Raw genomic sequence first — 17,608 nt, 5'->3', positions numbered from 1 at the left:
TTTTTTTTTAATTTTTTTTTTTTTTTTTTTTTTCCTTTTTTTTTTTTTTTTTTTTTTTTGTCGTTCTTATACTGGAGCTTTTTGTTGGTGACCCAAACTGGTATGGCACATTTGTAACTTATTTTTACTTAAGGGTAACATTGATTTTTAGTCAAATACATAAATGTACCCATTTCTATTGATTCATTTGGTGTCAGTAAGTTCACATGCTAGTGTTGGGCTGAAGTGTGTTTCTCATTCCCACTCAGTCATCCATATCTACCCACCAAAATAATAATAACAACAGTGAAGATACATTTTATGCTGCTTTTGTGCTCAAAGAGTTGGAAAGAGTGGCTTTTGTTTCTTTGCTTTGCTTTAAAAATAAACCTCTGTCCATAAACATGGGTAGATTTTCATTCTGTTTTATTCCCATTTGCTGGGGATTCATTGATAGAAGAGTAGAGAAATGCAGATTGCTTAGGCAGAGAGAAGGGTAGGAAAGGGATCTTATAATTTATTCTAATACAAATATAGGTACCTCATTTTTTTTTGAGTGAATGGATTTCAGGAACTTTGCTTTGCTTCTGTGAAACCATTATATTGGATTGCTTGATCTGATTGTGTCCTGAACTTGAAACTTTGACCACACCTTTCCATTTAATGTCATTTTAAAATGATAGTAACTGTAAGGCATAACCAATGGTTGCCTTGATTAATATTAGCTAAAGTTCTAGATCATACCCATATATCGTCCTACTGGTATCAAGGAGTGAAGGACTATTTAAAATAGTTCTGCTATAGCACTAGAGCAAGTTAATATTTTCTAGGGCTTCAAGTGTTATAGTGATAAACCTGGACTCTTTCTGTTTAACTTGAACAGTCTTATTTGCAGTGTCAAAGGAATTGCTGTATATGCTGCAACAGAAGTAATACAATGTTGTGTGATGGGATAAGAAATAAAATTGTATGTCAGACAGAGAGCAGCTACCATAGTCAGATATACCTTACAAATATTCCCTGAGAAGCAAGACAACTTAGTTTTTCCAGGGTTTAAATCCCATTTAGCTATATAGCCCTGAGTAAATGATACATTCTCTGTGCCCCATTTTTCTCATCTGTAAAGTGAAAATAACACCTACCTCACGGAGTTGCTATGAGATATAAATGAGTTAGTTTAAATGTTGATTTCCATACGTTCTCTGTTATGGTAGCATAATGGTAGAGTCCATTCTTTATTTGTCTTGTGTATCTAACCACTATGTGCTGTGCAGGGAATGTATATAGTAAATATAGTTGAATGAAGATAAGAGTGAGATCTAATATGAAAAATACATATCCAATATTCTGTTTTGGAATAAAATCAACTTCCATTGTAATGTAGTTGGAATTCATTGCTATTTGTTTGATTTATTTGAAAGTGTTTTTTTAGTGTTTCAGAAACTTCTTTTCAGTAGATAAGCAGAATAGCTGTTATAAACATGTGTACTTAGTATCTCATCTCTTTCCCTTCTTTTTTTTTTTTTTTTTTTTTTGGTGTGGTGGTGGTGGAAATAGTGCCTCAGTGTGTTTGGAGAATAAATGTGGATATCCCTGAAGAAGCTAATCAGAATCTTTCATTCAGTGCTGCTGAGCGATGGTGGGAACAGACAGATTTGACCAAACTAATCATATCAAACAATAAACTTCAGTCACTTACTGATGACCTCCGACTCCTTCCTGCACTGACTGTTCTTGATGTAAGTTGACTGATTATAAATATGGATCTTCGTCTGAAGAGACTCTAAAGCTAAATTTAGGCTTTGAGAAATAGAAGACCCATGTTCAGTCGGTAGAGTGCAAGGAAGAATAACAAATTACTGTGTTCGGCATAGCATAATGGTTGAGTGCAGAGTCAGAACATCAGGCTTCAGATTTTGACTCTGCCACTTGATAGCTGTGTGATCTCGGGAAGGTTACCTCTTTGTGCTTCAGTTTCCACGTTTATAAACCGAGACTGGTACTACTACCTGTTTTTAAAAACTGTTCTTTGAATTAAATGAGTTAATGCATACAGACAGAATTGGTATTTAACAAGTGGTTGCTGCTGCTCGTCTTTTTTTTTATTGCTATTTTTTTTTTTTTTTTCCTGCGGTTCGCGGGCCTGTCACTGTTGTGGCCTCTCCCGTTGCGGAGGCTCCGGACGCGCAGGCTCAGCGGCCATGGCTCACGGGCCCAGCTGCTCCGTGGCATGTGGGATCTTCCCGGACCGGGGCACTAACCCGTGTCCCCTACATCGGCAGGTGGGCTCCCAACCACTGCGCCACCAGGGAAGCCCTATTGCTATTATTTTTATCATCATTATTATTGTAGGTGTTAAAGCAAGTATTTAATATTGTTTTGTTTTTGGGTTTTTTTTTTTGTTATTTTGGGGGTTTTTTTTGGTAACTTATCTCCAATACTGACTTGAATTATTGGGCTTAAATTTTTGTGTGTTTATTCACGGACTGTGTTTCTTTGTGTGTGTGTGTGGTACGCAGGCCTCTCACTGCTGTGGCCTCTCCCGTTGCGGAGCACAGGCTCCAGACGCGCAGGCTCAGCGGCCACGGCCCACAGGCCCAGCCGCTCCGCGGCACGCGGGATCCTCCTGGACCGGGGCACGAACCCGCGTCCCCTAGCATCGGCAGGCGGACTCTCAACCACTGCGCCACCAGGGAAAACCAGGGACTATGTTTTTAATCCCTAGTTGCCATGTCATGAGTAGTTTATTTCATAATCTACAGACTTCTGATATACTTTACTTAGGATCATCAAAAATCTTCCATTTCATGTCTGAAAAAGTTGGATGTACTCAGATTTCTAGAGAAGTTTTTATTTTCTTCATTTGTTAAATGAATGAATTGGCATAAGTGTTCTCTTAAAGGTTCCTTGTACCTTGAAAGCAATATTATTCTGTAAGAACATGAGAGAAGTCTTCCTCCTCATTTATTTTTTGTAAATGTTGACATAAATCATACCATCAGAGGCCTGTTAGTTTCTGACCTTGTCATCTCTCATTTGAGATTGCAGTTCCACTCAGTGAGGGGAAGTTTTTTTTTTTTTTTTAACTGTAGTATTTTAAAATTGATCTCTTATCACTTCATGATTTATTAGCAGTAGTTTGGTCAATTTCAAACTCCAAACTCCTTTTTCTTTTCTATACTCAAAACAAATTACCAATAGCCCAGCTATGCTTTTGAGCTAGAATAACGAGACTATCATCAGAGAATATTGTACAATAGCAAAGCTCATGGTTAATTATAAGACTAAGATATTGACTGTGTCTTTTAATAACTTTTAGATACATGATAATCAGCTGACATCCCTTCCTTCTGCTATAAGAGAATTAGAAAATCTTCAGAAACTTAATGTCAGGTAAAATTTAAACTTATTTCAGTATTGCTAGTATAAGGGTGTAAATCTAACATTCTTTAAAATTTTTTTCAAACACTTTTTCTAGCATGTAAAAAATGTTTTGTATTATCTCAGAAAGTGATTAAGCAGAATAATAATTTTAAGTTTTATTTCTCAGATTATTTTATTTTTTGTTTTAGAATTGCCTGCATGTTTTCTTGTTTTACAAATTTAAGGCCAGTTGATTTTTTTAAAATACTTTTTATTTTTATGAAATAATTTTTAGTAGTTATAATGAGGAAAATTTCATGTTTTCGATATTAGTAGTTTTTAAACTTTTCTGAGGACTCCTGGGATTCCATGGGTATGCGTCTGGTTCTCACTGATAGGTACATGGGAAGCCAGGTGGCTAAGGCCCTAGCTAACTCTGTTTGCCCTTCAGTACACACTCAGACTTTCAAGAAAAATAACTGCCTTATATGTTATATATACACAGGGGGAAAGGGATTAGGGAAGATTTAATTTAGGAGAAAAAAATGAAAAAGTTTAAGTGTTCAAAACATAGTTTGAAAAGTTGGGGCTTATAAAATAGATATAAATCTATCTATCACAGCATGATAAAGTTGCAGTTTTCTGGAGTTAACTGGTTTGAGGGAGAACAGTTCCTTAAATAACAGTCCTTATTTGGTGAAAAATAAGACTGGAGTTGCATATTGCATTCATCTGGACATGCCAGGCCCTCAAACAGAAATAGCTATTTTTGTCTTGAGTACTACGTTGAAACCTAATCCCCATGTAAAATGTGACTTCATGTAGTGTATGTATGTGCACATCTTTGTCAAAATTCTAAGCCTCATATGCAGTGTAAAAATTATAGCCCAATGTTTTCATTTATATGTAAAATCAAGTTGATTAAAAGGAACCAATCAAAAGTTCACAAATTATATGTTTGGTTAAAAATCTTTATTTCTTTGAAACTCTCAATTTGATTACTTTAGATTACTGTCATTTTAATGGGTGTGTACTTTTAGGATGTAAAGTTTGTAAGTACTTAAAATTAGTAACCTTACTTCATTTTTTTTAATGAGCCCAGGTAGTCGATTAGCAAAAATGCCTTTATAAATATTTATTGTGTTGTCACCAAATTGTTCAGCATTTGTTTTATCAATCAATAGCCATAACAATCTGAAAATACTCCCTGAAGAAATTACAAATCTAAGAAACCTGAAGGGCCTATATCTCCAGCATAATGAACTAACTTGCATACCAAGGGGATTTGAACAACTTTCCAACTTAGAAGATTTAGTAAGTTTTGATTTTGCAATATTTATATAATTTGGGGCTGGTGGGATTTCTTATTAGGCTGAAAAATTGGATATATGATTGCAATCATGGTTACATGGGCAGCTGATTGTATGACTAGATTATCAGAAACAGTGAATTGCAATTAGAATGCTAAATTAGTAATTGTAAATTTGATTTTCTTATGTTTTTCTTATGAAGGAAATCACCTTAGATTTTAATTTAGGAATAGCGTTTGGGAAAGGAGCCATTGAGGATGACTTTGTTATTCAGAGGCTTTTATGGTTTAGCAAAATAGAGGAAAGGTGTTTTTAGCGTATACCAATTCCCTTTTTTTATCTCCATTTTCATTTCCTCCTCTGTAGCCCTTATGGCTCTTTTGTCCTCTGAGTGTCCAGATAATGCCTTCAGGGCCTGTTTATTCTACACTAGTTTTCAAAATGGCCATATTTCTTGGTAAAAAATTTTATTCTATCCATTTCACATCTTAAATAGAGATAACCATAAAGCAATGCAAGTATTATTTTAGTCATATTAAGAATAATACAAACAATAGGCACTTTGCTATACCTATAGCATATTACTATATTTGCTATACATACAGTATATTACATATTACTTTGCTATACACATAGCAAAGTAGATAGTTTTATCCCCATTACAGATAAGAAACTAAGACTTGTAAAAAAAAAAAAAAAGTAACTTATCCAAAGTCATATAACTAATATGTAAAGAATTTAGGAATTTAACATAAAATAATCTGACTTCAGAGTGTATCCTTTTTTTTGTTCCTCCACTTTACCACGGAAGAAGTAAGATTCTACTGTAAGGTATCCTATCTGAAAGACTTCAGTTGTATTCGATCAGATGTTCTAATATAAATCTCTACTCCACATAGTTATTTCATGTTACATTCTTGTTCTAGTCACAATTACATGTTTTGAAAAACTCATTAGTCATTTTAGCCTTAAAGTTTATTTTTTGTTCAAGGAAAAATTGCTTCTTTTACTTATTTTTTCTTGATATTTCACCCATCTGCACCAGTGTTTGAAATCAAAATACATACTCTCTTCAACCATTTCTTCAGTAGCTCTTTGTTTTTCAATCTGATCAGATTGGAAATAAGGTTTGGAAAGTAAAAGGCATAGGTAGGTGAAATGAGTGGTAAAGGAAGGAGCCATCAGATTTCCTTATAAAATTTGCTGGTAAAAGATAGCAATTGATTTAAAAAGAAAAAAAACAAAAGCCTAGTAGAAAGCTTAAAAGGAAACCTAATAAACTTTCTTTATGGGTTCCCAGATAGTCACTGCATAATGAAAGGATGCTTCAGCTGAGAACTGTGTTCTTAGGGACTCATTATCAAATAAATCATAAATGTGAGCAACAATATATTAAAACATTAAAAGTATAAGATCTATAATAATTTAAGCCAATAATATTTCTTAAAGTTATATAAAAACTGCTTAACACAGTGGTACTAAATAAATAATGAAGAAATGACTTAGCATAAATAATGATTAATTTATATGCACTGTACTTATTTTGTATCTAATTTAGTCATTAACTGCAGTAATTAAATATTTATTAGCAATTCTGTTGTTGTTTTGGGTTCTTTAAAACTTCTTAGGAATTTGTGAATCTTTTCTTTATCAGAAACTTTTTTTTATTTTTAGCTTTTGATATTGGAATAATTTTAGATTTAAAGAAAAGTTGTAAAGATAGTACAGAGAGATCCCATATACCCTTCACCCACCTTAATGGGTGAACAATTTTTTTTTTTTTTTTTTTTGCGGTACGCGGGCATCTCACTGCTGTGGCCTCTCCCATTGTGGAGCACAGGCTCCGGATGCACAGGCTCAGCAGCCATGGCCCACGGGCCCAGCCGCTCCGCGGCATGTGGGATCTTCCCAAACCGGGGGACGAACCCGTGTCCCCTGCAACGGCAGGCAGACTCTCAACCACTGCGCCACCAGGGAAGCCCTAATGGGCGAACATTTTACTTAACTATGGGATATTTGTAAAAACTAAGAAATTAACATTTGTACAATATTGCTAAGTAAACTACAAATTTTATATTTTCCCAGTTTTTCCACTAATGTCCGTTTTTTTGTTCCAGGATCCAATCCAGAATACTACATTGCATTTAGTGTCAGTAACTTTTGATATTACTAAATATTTATTTATTAGTAATCTGTTGATTCTTAGACTTTAGAGTATTTGGGTTGTATATTATTATATTGATGTTGTAGATTATGATAATATGTTATTTTATGTTATTATAATAACCGTATGTTTTAAAAAATACACTGATCTAGCATTTTTCCTTTTTCTATCTTAATTTATTTGGAGTTACAGTTGTTTAACATTAGACTAAATCATAGTCTTCAGAGAACAGTTCCTTTAAGTCATTTTTTTCTTATTCATTGTTGCCACTTGACTTACCTAACAGTTTGATGATAGCTGGTGTAGTACTTATATCTGATTTGAATGTTGTAAGAGGAATACCTGATTCATAACATTGTCTTTTAAAGGGAGTTTCAAAAAAATATTCTGTCATAAAAGACAAAACAGAAACAAAGACTTAAAGCAACATCAAGGTATAGAGATTAATTAGGCAAGCTTGAATGAGTGAAAACTAGAGAGTAGAGTAGACTTCTGTACTTAGTTAAAGCAGACTTGCTGAGGTCAGCAGAACCAAGATGGAATATTTTTTTCCTCCCAAATTAAAATGGCCATTTTTTTTCAGCTTACTTTTTTTCCTTCCAAGAATTTTTCTTTCTTGCAAAGGTGTTTTTCATTTCATATTACAGTTTAACCATACAGTTTGCCTGATTTATCATAGGTACTCAACAAATATTGGATGAAAAAATAGATTTTTTTTTTGAAAACATGATAACATGGTACAGCATGACTTAATATTAACAGAAACCTTTGTGTAAAATATTTTTGAAGTCAGAATTCATTTTAATTCCTCTCTGCTACATTATTAGGCACATAGTAGGCCCACAGAGTATATTGAGGTAATGAATGATGATCTGTGAAATTGTCAGTGAATGAGAGTTACAAAACATATCATCTGTAAATAGTTTTTTTAATGTTGCAATGCCCTCAAAATTCTGAAACTCCCCTTAGGGATCCTTTCTTTTTTTATTTACTTGTTCTTTCATTCACTTTGTCTTTCTCTTTTTAAAGGATCTTTCGAACAATCATCTTACAACTGTTCCTGCTAGTTTTGCATCTCTGTCCAGCCTGCTGCAACTCAATCTTTCCAGTAATCAACTGAAGAGTTTGCCTGCAGAAATAAGTGGAATGAAAAGTAAATCTTCTCTATTTTAAAAAATAAAAAAATTTGAAGTTGGTGCAACTTACATTTAAAAAAATATATTTTTTATAGTTAGTTACAGAGAAGTAAAATAATAGATTTTATGGTGGTAAATGCAAACAATAACAACTAGTCAGATTTTCTCCAGGCCATTGTAGTCTAGCAACTTTGTAAAGAATTACCACCAGGGGACTTCCCTGATGGTCCAGTGGGTAAGACTCTGTGCTCCCAATGCAGGGGGCCCAGGTTCAATCCCTGGTGGGGGACCTAGATCCTGCATGCATGCCGCAACTAAGAGTTCACATGCCGCAACTAAGAAGTCCGCATGCTGCAACTAAGAGTCCGCATGCCACAACTAAGATCCTGTGTGCCACAACTAAGACTCGGTGCAGCCTAAATAAATACATAAATAAATAAGTAATAAAACAAAACAATAAAAAAAAGAATTACTGCCCGAACAATACTTTGGCATATCAAAAGGAGAAAAAATAAGATTATAAATTGTGGTAATATTGTATACCTGAGAAATTGATTAAGGTTTTGAGCTATTCTATCTCTTCATTCATTTTATTCAACATTTACGAAGAGGTCATTCCCCTTTCCTAGGTGATGCCACCTATGGTACATGGTTATGTTATAGCTGTATCCTCCTTGAAGTCCATAAGTAATAATGTCAAGAGATAGTCTAGTTTTGCCCAAATTGTCAATTCTTTTTTTAAAAAAAGTTAAAATTGAGTGGTTCCATTAAAGTTTACCATTGAACCATTATATTTGGTGTATTGTAGAACTAATATTAAGGGATAAAAAAAACTGAAGGTACATTTCAGTACCTTTTAAGTAAGTATACTTAATCATGCTAGAATTCTTGATTTAGAGTCCAAAATCTTCATAGTGATTTTTTTTTTTTTTGTCTAAAGGCAAACTATTATTATTTCTTAGTTGATGACCACACTGTGTCAGCTATAGACCTTACTAGTCATTTTTGCTAATCATATATGAGCCTTTTCATTTTTTTAAACCTCCCTTTTGTGGAGGAAGTCATAGATGTGATTTCGTACAGTTGATTACAGATTATTTTGCAGTGAACTTGTACAATTGTGCTGTTTGACTTTTTAAAAAATTAATGTATAATTGACTAACAATATTATATTATTTCAGGTGTATAAGATAGTGATATTTTTATACATTACAAAATGATCACTGCTGTTTTACTTTAGATTAATGATTATTTGTAATTTATAACAGGAATGCATAAATTAAATCTGCCATAAATTGAATTGACATTTCAGGGGAGCCTTTAGTTGTGATACTAGTAGTTGACTCTGCTTGCCTTTGCCATTTTCAATAAAGGTATCAGAAAGTAGAGCTAAACATAAAATATGATATCTGGAGTGCATATGTAAGCATTTTTTTTTCACAAATTGAGTAGAAATATTGAGAGAGAGGAGCAAATATTGAAGTCAATAGAAAAATACTTTGAACTTACAGCAGTTTTTCTAATATACTATATAATTATGCTCAGATGCTTTCTGTCCTTCAGCCATGACAATGATACTTTTAAGCTATCAGCAGTAGGACATTTAGTTATTATTTCACTATTCATGATGAGATTCCAAGAACAGTATCTAACATTTGCATGGTTCTTTGTAACTCAGAATACTTTTAAATATATTATTTTGCTGCCACAATAGTTCTACAAGTTAGTAGGGATGCATATTATTTACATTTTAAAGATTCAGAAAAAAAGAAAAAAAAAGATTCAGAAACCTAGGCTTAGAAATTATGTAGTAAATTGTAGAGCCAGCGTTTGCATCTTCTTACTCCATCCCCATTGCTCTTTTTCACTTTTACTATTCATATTTTTAAATTTATTTTTTATTGAAGTGTCATTGATTTACAATGTTGTGTTAATTTCTGCTGTACAGCAAAGTGATTCAGTTATACATATATAAACAATCTATTTTTTTTTAAAATAGATCTTTACTGGAGTATAATTGCTTCACAATACTGTGTTAGTTTCTGTTGTACACCAAAGTGAATCAGCCATATGCATACATATGTCCCCATATCCCCTCCCTCTTGAGCCTCCCTCCCATCCTCCCTATTCCGCCCCTCTAGGTCATCACAGAGCACCAAGCTGATCTCCCTGTGCCATGCTACTGCTTCCCACCAGCTAACTATTTTACATTTGGTAGTGTATGTAAGTCGATGCTACTCTCACTTCACCCCAGCTTCCCCCTCCCACCCCGTGTCCTCAAGTCCATTCTCTATGTCTACGTCTTTATTCCTGCCCTGCAACTAGGTTCATCAGAACCAATTTTTTTTTTTTTAGATTCCATATATATGCGTTAGCGTACGGTATTTGTTTTTATCTTTCTGACTTACTTCACTCTGTAGGACAGAGTCCATCCACCTCACTTTCTTCTATGTACTGCTTCTATTCTCAATCAGTGCTCTTAGATGGAAACACTTGTGAAAGCTAGTTTCTAAATTTAAAACAAACTTGTTTTATAGAGTTTATTGGATCTAAGGTAGATCAGATTGTGACATTTTTCTCAGTGATCTAGCCAAATAATACATAAATTATTATAAGTTGAAAGTAGTACTATTAAATTTGTTTTGGAAAGCAGTTAACTTCTTTAAACAATGAAAGAAGTAGTCTAAGGCAGTACATCAGTTCAGTCTTGAATTATGTTAAAATTGACAGGCTCAAAATACAGGAAAAAAAAGTTGTAAAATGCATATTGCCTATTCAAACTATAGGGTTGAGAATATATAGTGGAAAATATATGGTGGCCATTGTAAGTGGAAGAATCTGTAATATGGATTAGGGAGAAAACTGCTTATTAAAGTCTTAAGAGAAAGAAGACCTTTACTTTTTTTCCATTTTTGTTTTCTGTTCTGCCTTTTAAGAAAGATCCAGGATGTGAGAGAGATGCTGCAAGTGAGAACATTCTTCTTGAGCTATCTTATACCTTCTTATCAAGAGTGTTAGCTAAGGTGTTAGCAAAAGAATGTAACTTAAAAAAAATTAGAAGAAGAAAGGAAGGAAAGAAGACAGGGAGAGAGGCAGTATGAGTAGATGAAAGAATAAGAGGGAATACATAGAAATCCATGGGTTTTTGACAGAACATCAGTTGCCTATTTTAAATACAGATGTGTCTAAGCTACTACTGGCCAGAGTTACTTGACATTCTTTCATACGAGTAGTATGCATGTATGTTTACCTTAAACTTTTTCTTTTTAAAGATGTATAATTACTGAGGGAAATAATGTCATAGTAGATAGTTTATATATTTTACCATACTTTAAAGGAGTACTAGAGTACTTTGTTTTTTAAATCTTTACAAAGATGACCTGAACTATTATTAAACATTGATTTTAATATCATTGTTTCTCTTTAATTATAACTAAATAAAAACATTTTTAGTTTACATTTATGTAATTCAGTGGTATTCTAGGATTCTTGATTATTATAGCAGTATAGAATATCACAGGTTTGTAAGTCCTCATGATTACTTACACATTCTTTGAATGTATATACAATTATAAACCAGTATTTTTTCTCTATTAAAATATCTTTGTGTTTCACTAAACATATATTACAGGATTAAAGCATTTGGATTGTAATTCAAATCTCTTGGAAACTATACCTTCTGAATTGGCTAGCATGGAATCACTAGAATTGCTTTATTTGCGGAGGAATAAATTACGTTTTCTACCGGAATTTTCTTCTTGTAAATTATTAAAGGTACTATTTAGTTGATTATTAAATAGCTATACATTTTCTGAAAGTTAATCATGAAAATGAAATTTTAAACGTATTTTACATTGAGAATATGTATTAGTTATGTATTATTTTTTCCTATATTCCTGTTTTTCAGAATTTTAATGACTAAATATATTAATGGTATTGTCAATAATAGATTTTTTTTAAAAAGCAGTAATCAATTTTAAAAATAAGAATTTGTCCATTTCATCTGGAGAGTAGTTTATAACTGGAGAAGTAGTAGATGATGAGGCTTACAAAGTAAGTTGGGACCATAGTGCAGGAAACCTGGAATACCAGGAATGAATACATATCTAATTCTATAAGTTGCCAACTCATGTTTACCTCATCATAAAGTCTGTTTAAAATTAATTACTTTTTTTGGTATTAAGTATATAGCATTAACATTGTATTTAAATTTGCTATGCTTTGCTTTTCTGTATGTATACTTTTATGCATTAGTGTTGTTTGTTTTGTTTTTTGTTTGTTTTTCTGAGTATAGTTGCTTTACAATGTTGTGCTCCTTTCTGCTGTACAGCGAAGTGAGTCAGCTATATGTGTGCATATATCTGCTCACTCTTGGACCTCTCTCCCAGCCCCCCCACCCCGTCACACCCATCTAGGTCATCACAGAGCACCAAGCTGAGCTCCCTGTGCTGTACAGCAGGTTCCCCACTAGCTATCAGTTTTACACATGGTACTGTGTATATGTCAATACTTATCTCCCAATTTGTCCCCCCATCCCCCTCTGTCCACACGTCCATTTTCTACGTCTGCGTCTCTATTCCTGCCCTGCAAATAGGTTAATCTCTACCATTTTTCTAGATTCCACACATATGCGTTAATATACAATACTTGTTTTTTTCTTCCTGACTTACTTCACTCTGTATGACAGACTCTAGGTCCATCCACCTCACTACAAATAACTCAGTTTCGTTCCTTTTTATGGCTGAGTAATATTCCATTGTATATATGTACCACATCTTCTTTATCCATTCATCTGTTGATGGACATTTAGGTTGCTTCCACGTCCTGGCTATTGTAAATAGTGCTGCAATGAATATTGGGGTACATGTGTCTTTTTGAATTATGGTTTTCTCAGGGTATATGCCCAGTAGTGGGATTGCTGGGTCGTATGGTAGTTCTATTTGTAGTTTTTTAAGGAACCTCTGTACTGTTCTCCATAGTGGCTGTATCAATTTACATTCCCACCAACAGTGCAAGAGGGTTCCCTTTTCACCACACCCTCTCCAGCATTTATTGTTTGTAGATTTTTTTTGATGATCGCCATTCTGACCCGCGTGAGATGATACCTCATTGTAGTTTTGATTTGCATTTCTCTAATAATTAGTGATGTTGAGCATCTTTTCATGTGCCTCTTGGCCATCTATCTGTATGTCTTCTTTGGAGAAACGTCTATTTAGGTCTTCCGCCCATTCTTTGATTGGGTTGTTTGTTTTTTTAATATTGAGCTGCATGAGCTGTTTGTATATTTTGGAGATTAATCCTTTGTCAGTTGCTTTGTTTGCAAATACTTTCTCCCTTTCTGAGGGTTGTCTTTTCGTCTTATTTATTGTTTCCTTTGCTGTGCAAAAGCTTTTAAGTTTAACATCATACACAAAAATAAACTCAAAATGAATTAAAGACCTAAATGTAAGACTGAACACTATAAAACTCTTGGAGGAAAAAATAGGCAAAACACTCTTTGACATAAATCACAAAAAGATCTTTTTTGACCCACCCCCTAGAGTAATGAAAATAAAACAAAAATGAACATGAGACCTAATTAAACTTAAAATCTTTCGCACAGCAAAGAAAGCCATAAACAAGAGTTACTTTTAAACAGAATGGTGGCCATGATATAAATAACTGAAAAAGTTATCATTTAATAAGATTAATTATCTGATAATCTTAGATTCTGCTAGTAGAAATCAGTATATATAATAATCACTAATAAAAATGTTGAGTAACAAACATTTATTATAAATAACTTTTTAAACTTGTACTGATTTGTTTTAAAACTTTAATTTTTTATCAGTATAGTTCTTGGATTTGTGTTTTTATTAATTCTATAAATGTAACTACTAAATCATTTCTCTGCTTTGGTTTTATAAACTTTGAACTTTCTTCCAGTTTAAACCTTTAATTAATTTTTGAATTACTAGGAAATTCTTGAAAATTTTCCTTTTTGTCATTTTTCTTTAACTGTAAGATTGCTTAAATATAATTAAAAATTTAAGCATCTTAGTAATTAGAAAATTTTCCATGTATTTTTCAATGATTTGAAATCAAGATTTCAATTTTATTTTCATTATCTAGTGTAACATTGAATACAGAAATACACATGATTGATCTTTGCTTTTGTAGGAATTACATGTAGGTGAAAACCAGATTGAAATGTTAGGGGCAGAACACCTTAAGCATCTGAATTCTATCCTTGTGCTAGACCTGCGAGATAACAAGTTAAAATCTGTTCCAGATGAAATTACACTCCTACAATCTTTGGAAAGGCTTGACCTAAGCAACAATGATATTAGTAGGTAAGTTTAAAGATGGAATGAATAAGAAATCATGTCTGTATTTGGTTGTAATTCATAAGTTACAAAAGCATGTAGAGATCTCTTTTGTAAATCGAACTCAATAACTGTTTATTGAGTAGGTATCATGTGTAGACCTACAAAGATTTTGTTCTTGGCAGCAAGCTTAATATGCTAATGGAATCAGTTACTCCAACTCACTGGGACACAAACTCTACGAATAACTCCTAGATCAGTGCCTGGGTACATAGTAGCTGCCTGATAAATATTTGTTGAATTTATTAAATGACATAAAGCCATGGGAGAGATACGAAATACTCTGGGGGTTTAAAGGAGATACAGGAATCACAATTTATTGAGAAGAATCAGGGCAGACTTTGTGGAAGAAGTAAAATTTTTAGATGATATTATAGAACTGGGACCAGGGTGAAGCAAGTTAATTGCCTAGAGCACAAAATTTAAATGTACTCACAGGGTCATGCCTCATTATAGTCCTATCATGTGATCTTTGAAGGATGACCACTATTTTTAAGTGCATGCGTAAGGTGGTCATAATGACTCATTTGGCAGGAGGAAACTGTGCAAACAAAGCTCTGAAAGTTTAGAAAATAAATTGTAAGTATATATAGAGAGAACAGCAAGGAATCGAGCTGAGATGGTAGGGTGCACGAAAGGAGATTGTGAGAATTTAGGTCTTGAAAGATAAGTTGAGGCCATGTGAAAGAGGTCCTTAAAATGCCTGTGAAGAGCCAGTTTTCATTAATTAAGAGGTGGGGAGATTAAGAACAAAACCAACTTGATTGTAATCTCATTAAAAAATAAATTGGTGATAGTGGGTCAGATACTTTGGATAGGAGTGGTTTTGTAGACGGGAATTCTAAAAAATTCTGTTAATCTAATAATGATCACTAAGGAGCACTTGATATATCCAATTTACTGAGTTGACAACTTTGTAGATTTCTCTCTTATGTAATAAGGACCTAAACTGTAGTGACAATGGGAATGGAAAGAAGAGGAAAGATGTGAAAGGTGTGATGAGCTAGAATAAGTAGTATTTAGCAATTGATTGTGTTGGAGCTTCAGAGGAAGAGGGTAGTGAGCAAAGAATCATAAGGAGTTATAAAATCATAATATTTAGAGATGGAATTATTTTACAGATACATTAAAAAAAGACTCAGACTCACCTAGGATTGTATGCCAGTTAGGTGTCTGAAGTTTTATGTTTGGATGTCAGATACATGGTTCGCTCTTCACAGAAGGAGAAAGGTTAAGCAAGGTAGACTTTCTTCTATGTGTATATTTCAATAACTTTTAAAATATCAAAATTGTTTTCACAATGTACATATGGCATATGGTACATCTTTTTATTTTATTTTATTTATTGTTTCTGGCTGCGTTGGGTCTTCGTTTCTGTGTGCGGTCTTTTCTCTAGTTGTGGTGAGTGGGGGCTACTCTTGGTTGCAGTGCGTGGGCTTCTCATTGCGGTGGTGTCTCTTGTTGTGGAGCATGGGCTCTAGGCGTGTGGGCTTCAATAATTGTGGCTCGCAGGTTCTAGAGTGCAGGCTCAGTAGTTGTGGTGCGTTGGCTTAGTTGCTCCATGGCATGTGCATGTGGGATCTTCCTGGACCAGGGCTTGAACCCATGTCCCCTGCATTGGCAGGCGGATTCTTAACCACTGCGCCACCAGGGAAGCCCCATATGGTACATCTTGACCATAGATTTGAATGCTTGGACAGTGACCATTCTTTCCACTCACTTCTAATAAGTGACCTGGATATTCCTAAGAGTACTTATAACTAATGAATGAAATAATCGCTTGCCTCATAAATATTGGCACATACATTTTTCCCCATAACAGTCTTATTTTGGCTACTACGTGAAAGCAGCAGAAAGCAAATATTTAAAACAAAAACGATGACAAATAATATTAAATAAATAAAGTAATGGGTACAAATATTTCTGATATATATGTTTCTCTTTCTCCAGAGCTCTGGATATAAAGTGTGTATATATCACAGGGCCTAGAACATAATGAAACTTATAAGTATTTTCCTTCCTTTCATCTGATCTCATACTTCCTAGATATTAGACCATTCTATGCATTTTTTACCCCTCCAGAATCTCCTCTAACTAAAATATTGATTCCTTGCAATGCTACCAGAGTAATTTTTATAAAGTACAAATTATCAGGTTGTTCTTCTACTAAAAAACTTTGATGATTCTCCATTCTTACAGCACTGTTTCCCAAATATGGCTATGTATCAGAACCACATGAGAAGCTTTAAGAAAAAATGCAGATACTGAGGCAACAATGAATCAGAATTTTTAACAATGGAATTTTTTTGGGTTTTATTTTTAAAAATTCCTAGGAGATTTTGATGCGTCTGGTTTTCCATCCAGCAGTTGGGAATCACTGTCTTGCAAGATAACGTCCAGAATTTTTAGTGTAACAGCCAAGTACATCTCACAGTCAGACTTCATTCATTCTCTTTGTCATCTTTCACTCCCACAGGTATCCTACTCTGACAACACTGAACTGCAAATGTACTGACTTTTTCTTCATTTTCTTTACCTTAGAATGCCCTTTTCCTGCCTGACTGCCTGATGGAATTCCATTCTTTTTAAGCCCAAATCCAGGCTTTGCTATTCCCTTCTCCCTCTACTCCCCTTGCTAATTTCTACTTCTGTATTCTCAGAGCAACTTTACTTGTTTAGCACTTGTCTTATTACATATATATATATATATAAAATATATTCATTTGTTGACGTATAATCTACATACAGTAAAATCTACCAATTAAAATATACAATTTGATGATTTTTGACAAATGTATGTAATTGTTAACCATTGTTACAGTCATGAAGAACATTTCTGTTTCCCTAAATTCTCCTCCTACCTTTTGCAGTCAATCCCCTTTTCATATCCCCAACCCCTAGCAACCAGTGATGTGCTGTCACTGTAGTTATGCCTTTTAAAAAATATCATATAAATTAAATCATAGCATATAGGTTTTGTGTCTGTCTTTTTTCTTGTAGTATAAAGCTGTGATTCATTCGTGTGATTTTGTGTATCAATAGTTTATTCATTTTTATTGCTGAGTGTTATTTCATTATACAGATATACCACAATTTATTCATCTCTTCACTAGTTAGTTGATGGATGTTTGGATTACTTTCAATTTTCTGACTATTGTGAATATTCATGCAAGTCTTTGGTTGGACATTATTTTCATTTTTCCTGGGTAAATATGTAGGAGTGGGATTGCTTAGTTGTATGGTGAGTGTATGTTTAACTTGAAAAAACTCCACTTTCTAGAGTGGCTGTGC

The 17,608-nt window shown here is 33.7% G+C and overlaps 1 protein-coding gene across 1 annotated transcript in view; it reads left to right on the top strand.

Annotated features, from left to right (window-relative positions):
* The window catches only part of LRRC40 (leucine rich repeat containing 40), a 54,085-nt gene that overhangs the window by 14,687 nt on the left and 21,790 nt on the right, over positions 1–17,608 (top strand). The window contains exons 2-7 of the mRNA XM_024734621.1: positions 1,537–1,718; positions 3,299–3,372; positions 4,527–4,656; positions 7,846–7,969; positions 11,584–11,726; positions 14,112–14,284. Of these exons, the coding sequence (XP_024590389.1) occupies positions 1,537–1,718; positions 3,299–3,372; positions 4,527–4,656; positions 7,846–7,969; positions 11,584–11,726; positions 14,112–14,284 (826 nt within the window). The remainder of the gene's footprint in view (positions 1–1,536; positions 1,719–3,298; positions 3,373–4,526; positions 4,657–7,845; positions 7,970–11,583; positions 11,727–14,111; positions 14,285–17,608) is intronic.

This window comes from Neophocaena asiaeorientalis, unplaced genomic scaffold, assembly GCF_003031525.2.
Source record: "Neophocaena asiaeorientalis asiaeorientalis breed wild unplaced genomic scaffold, Neophocaena_asiaeorientalis_V1.1 scaffold15, whole genome shotgun sequence".
Lineage (NCBI taxonomy): Eukaryota > Metazoa > Chordata > Mammalia > Artiodactyla > Phocoenidae > Neophocaena > Neophocaena asiaeorientalis.
Note: the sequence above shows the minus strand (reverse complement) of the source record. Positions and strands in the feature narration are given on the sequence as shown.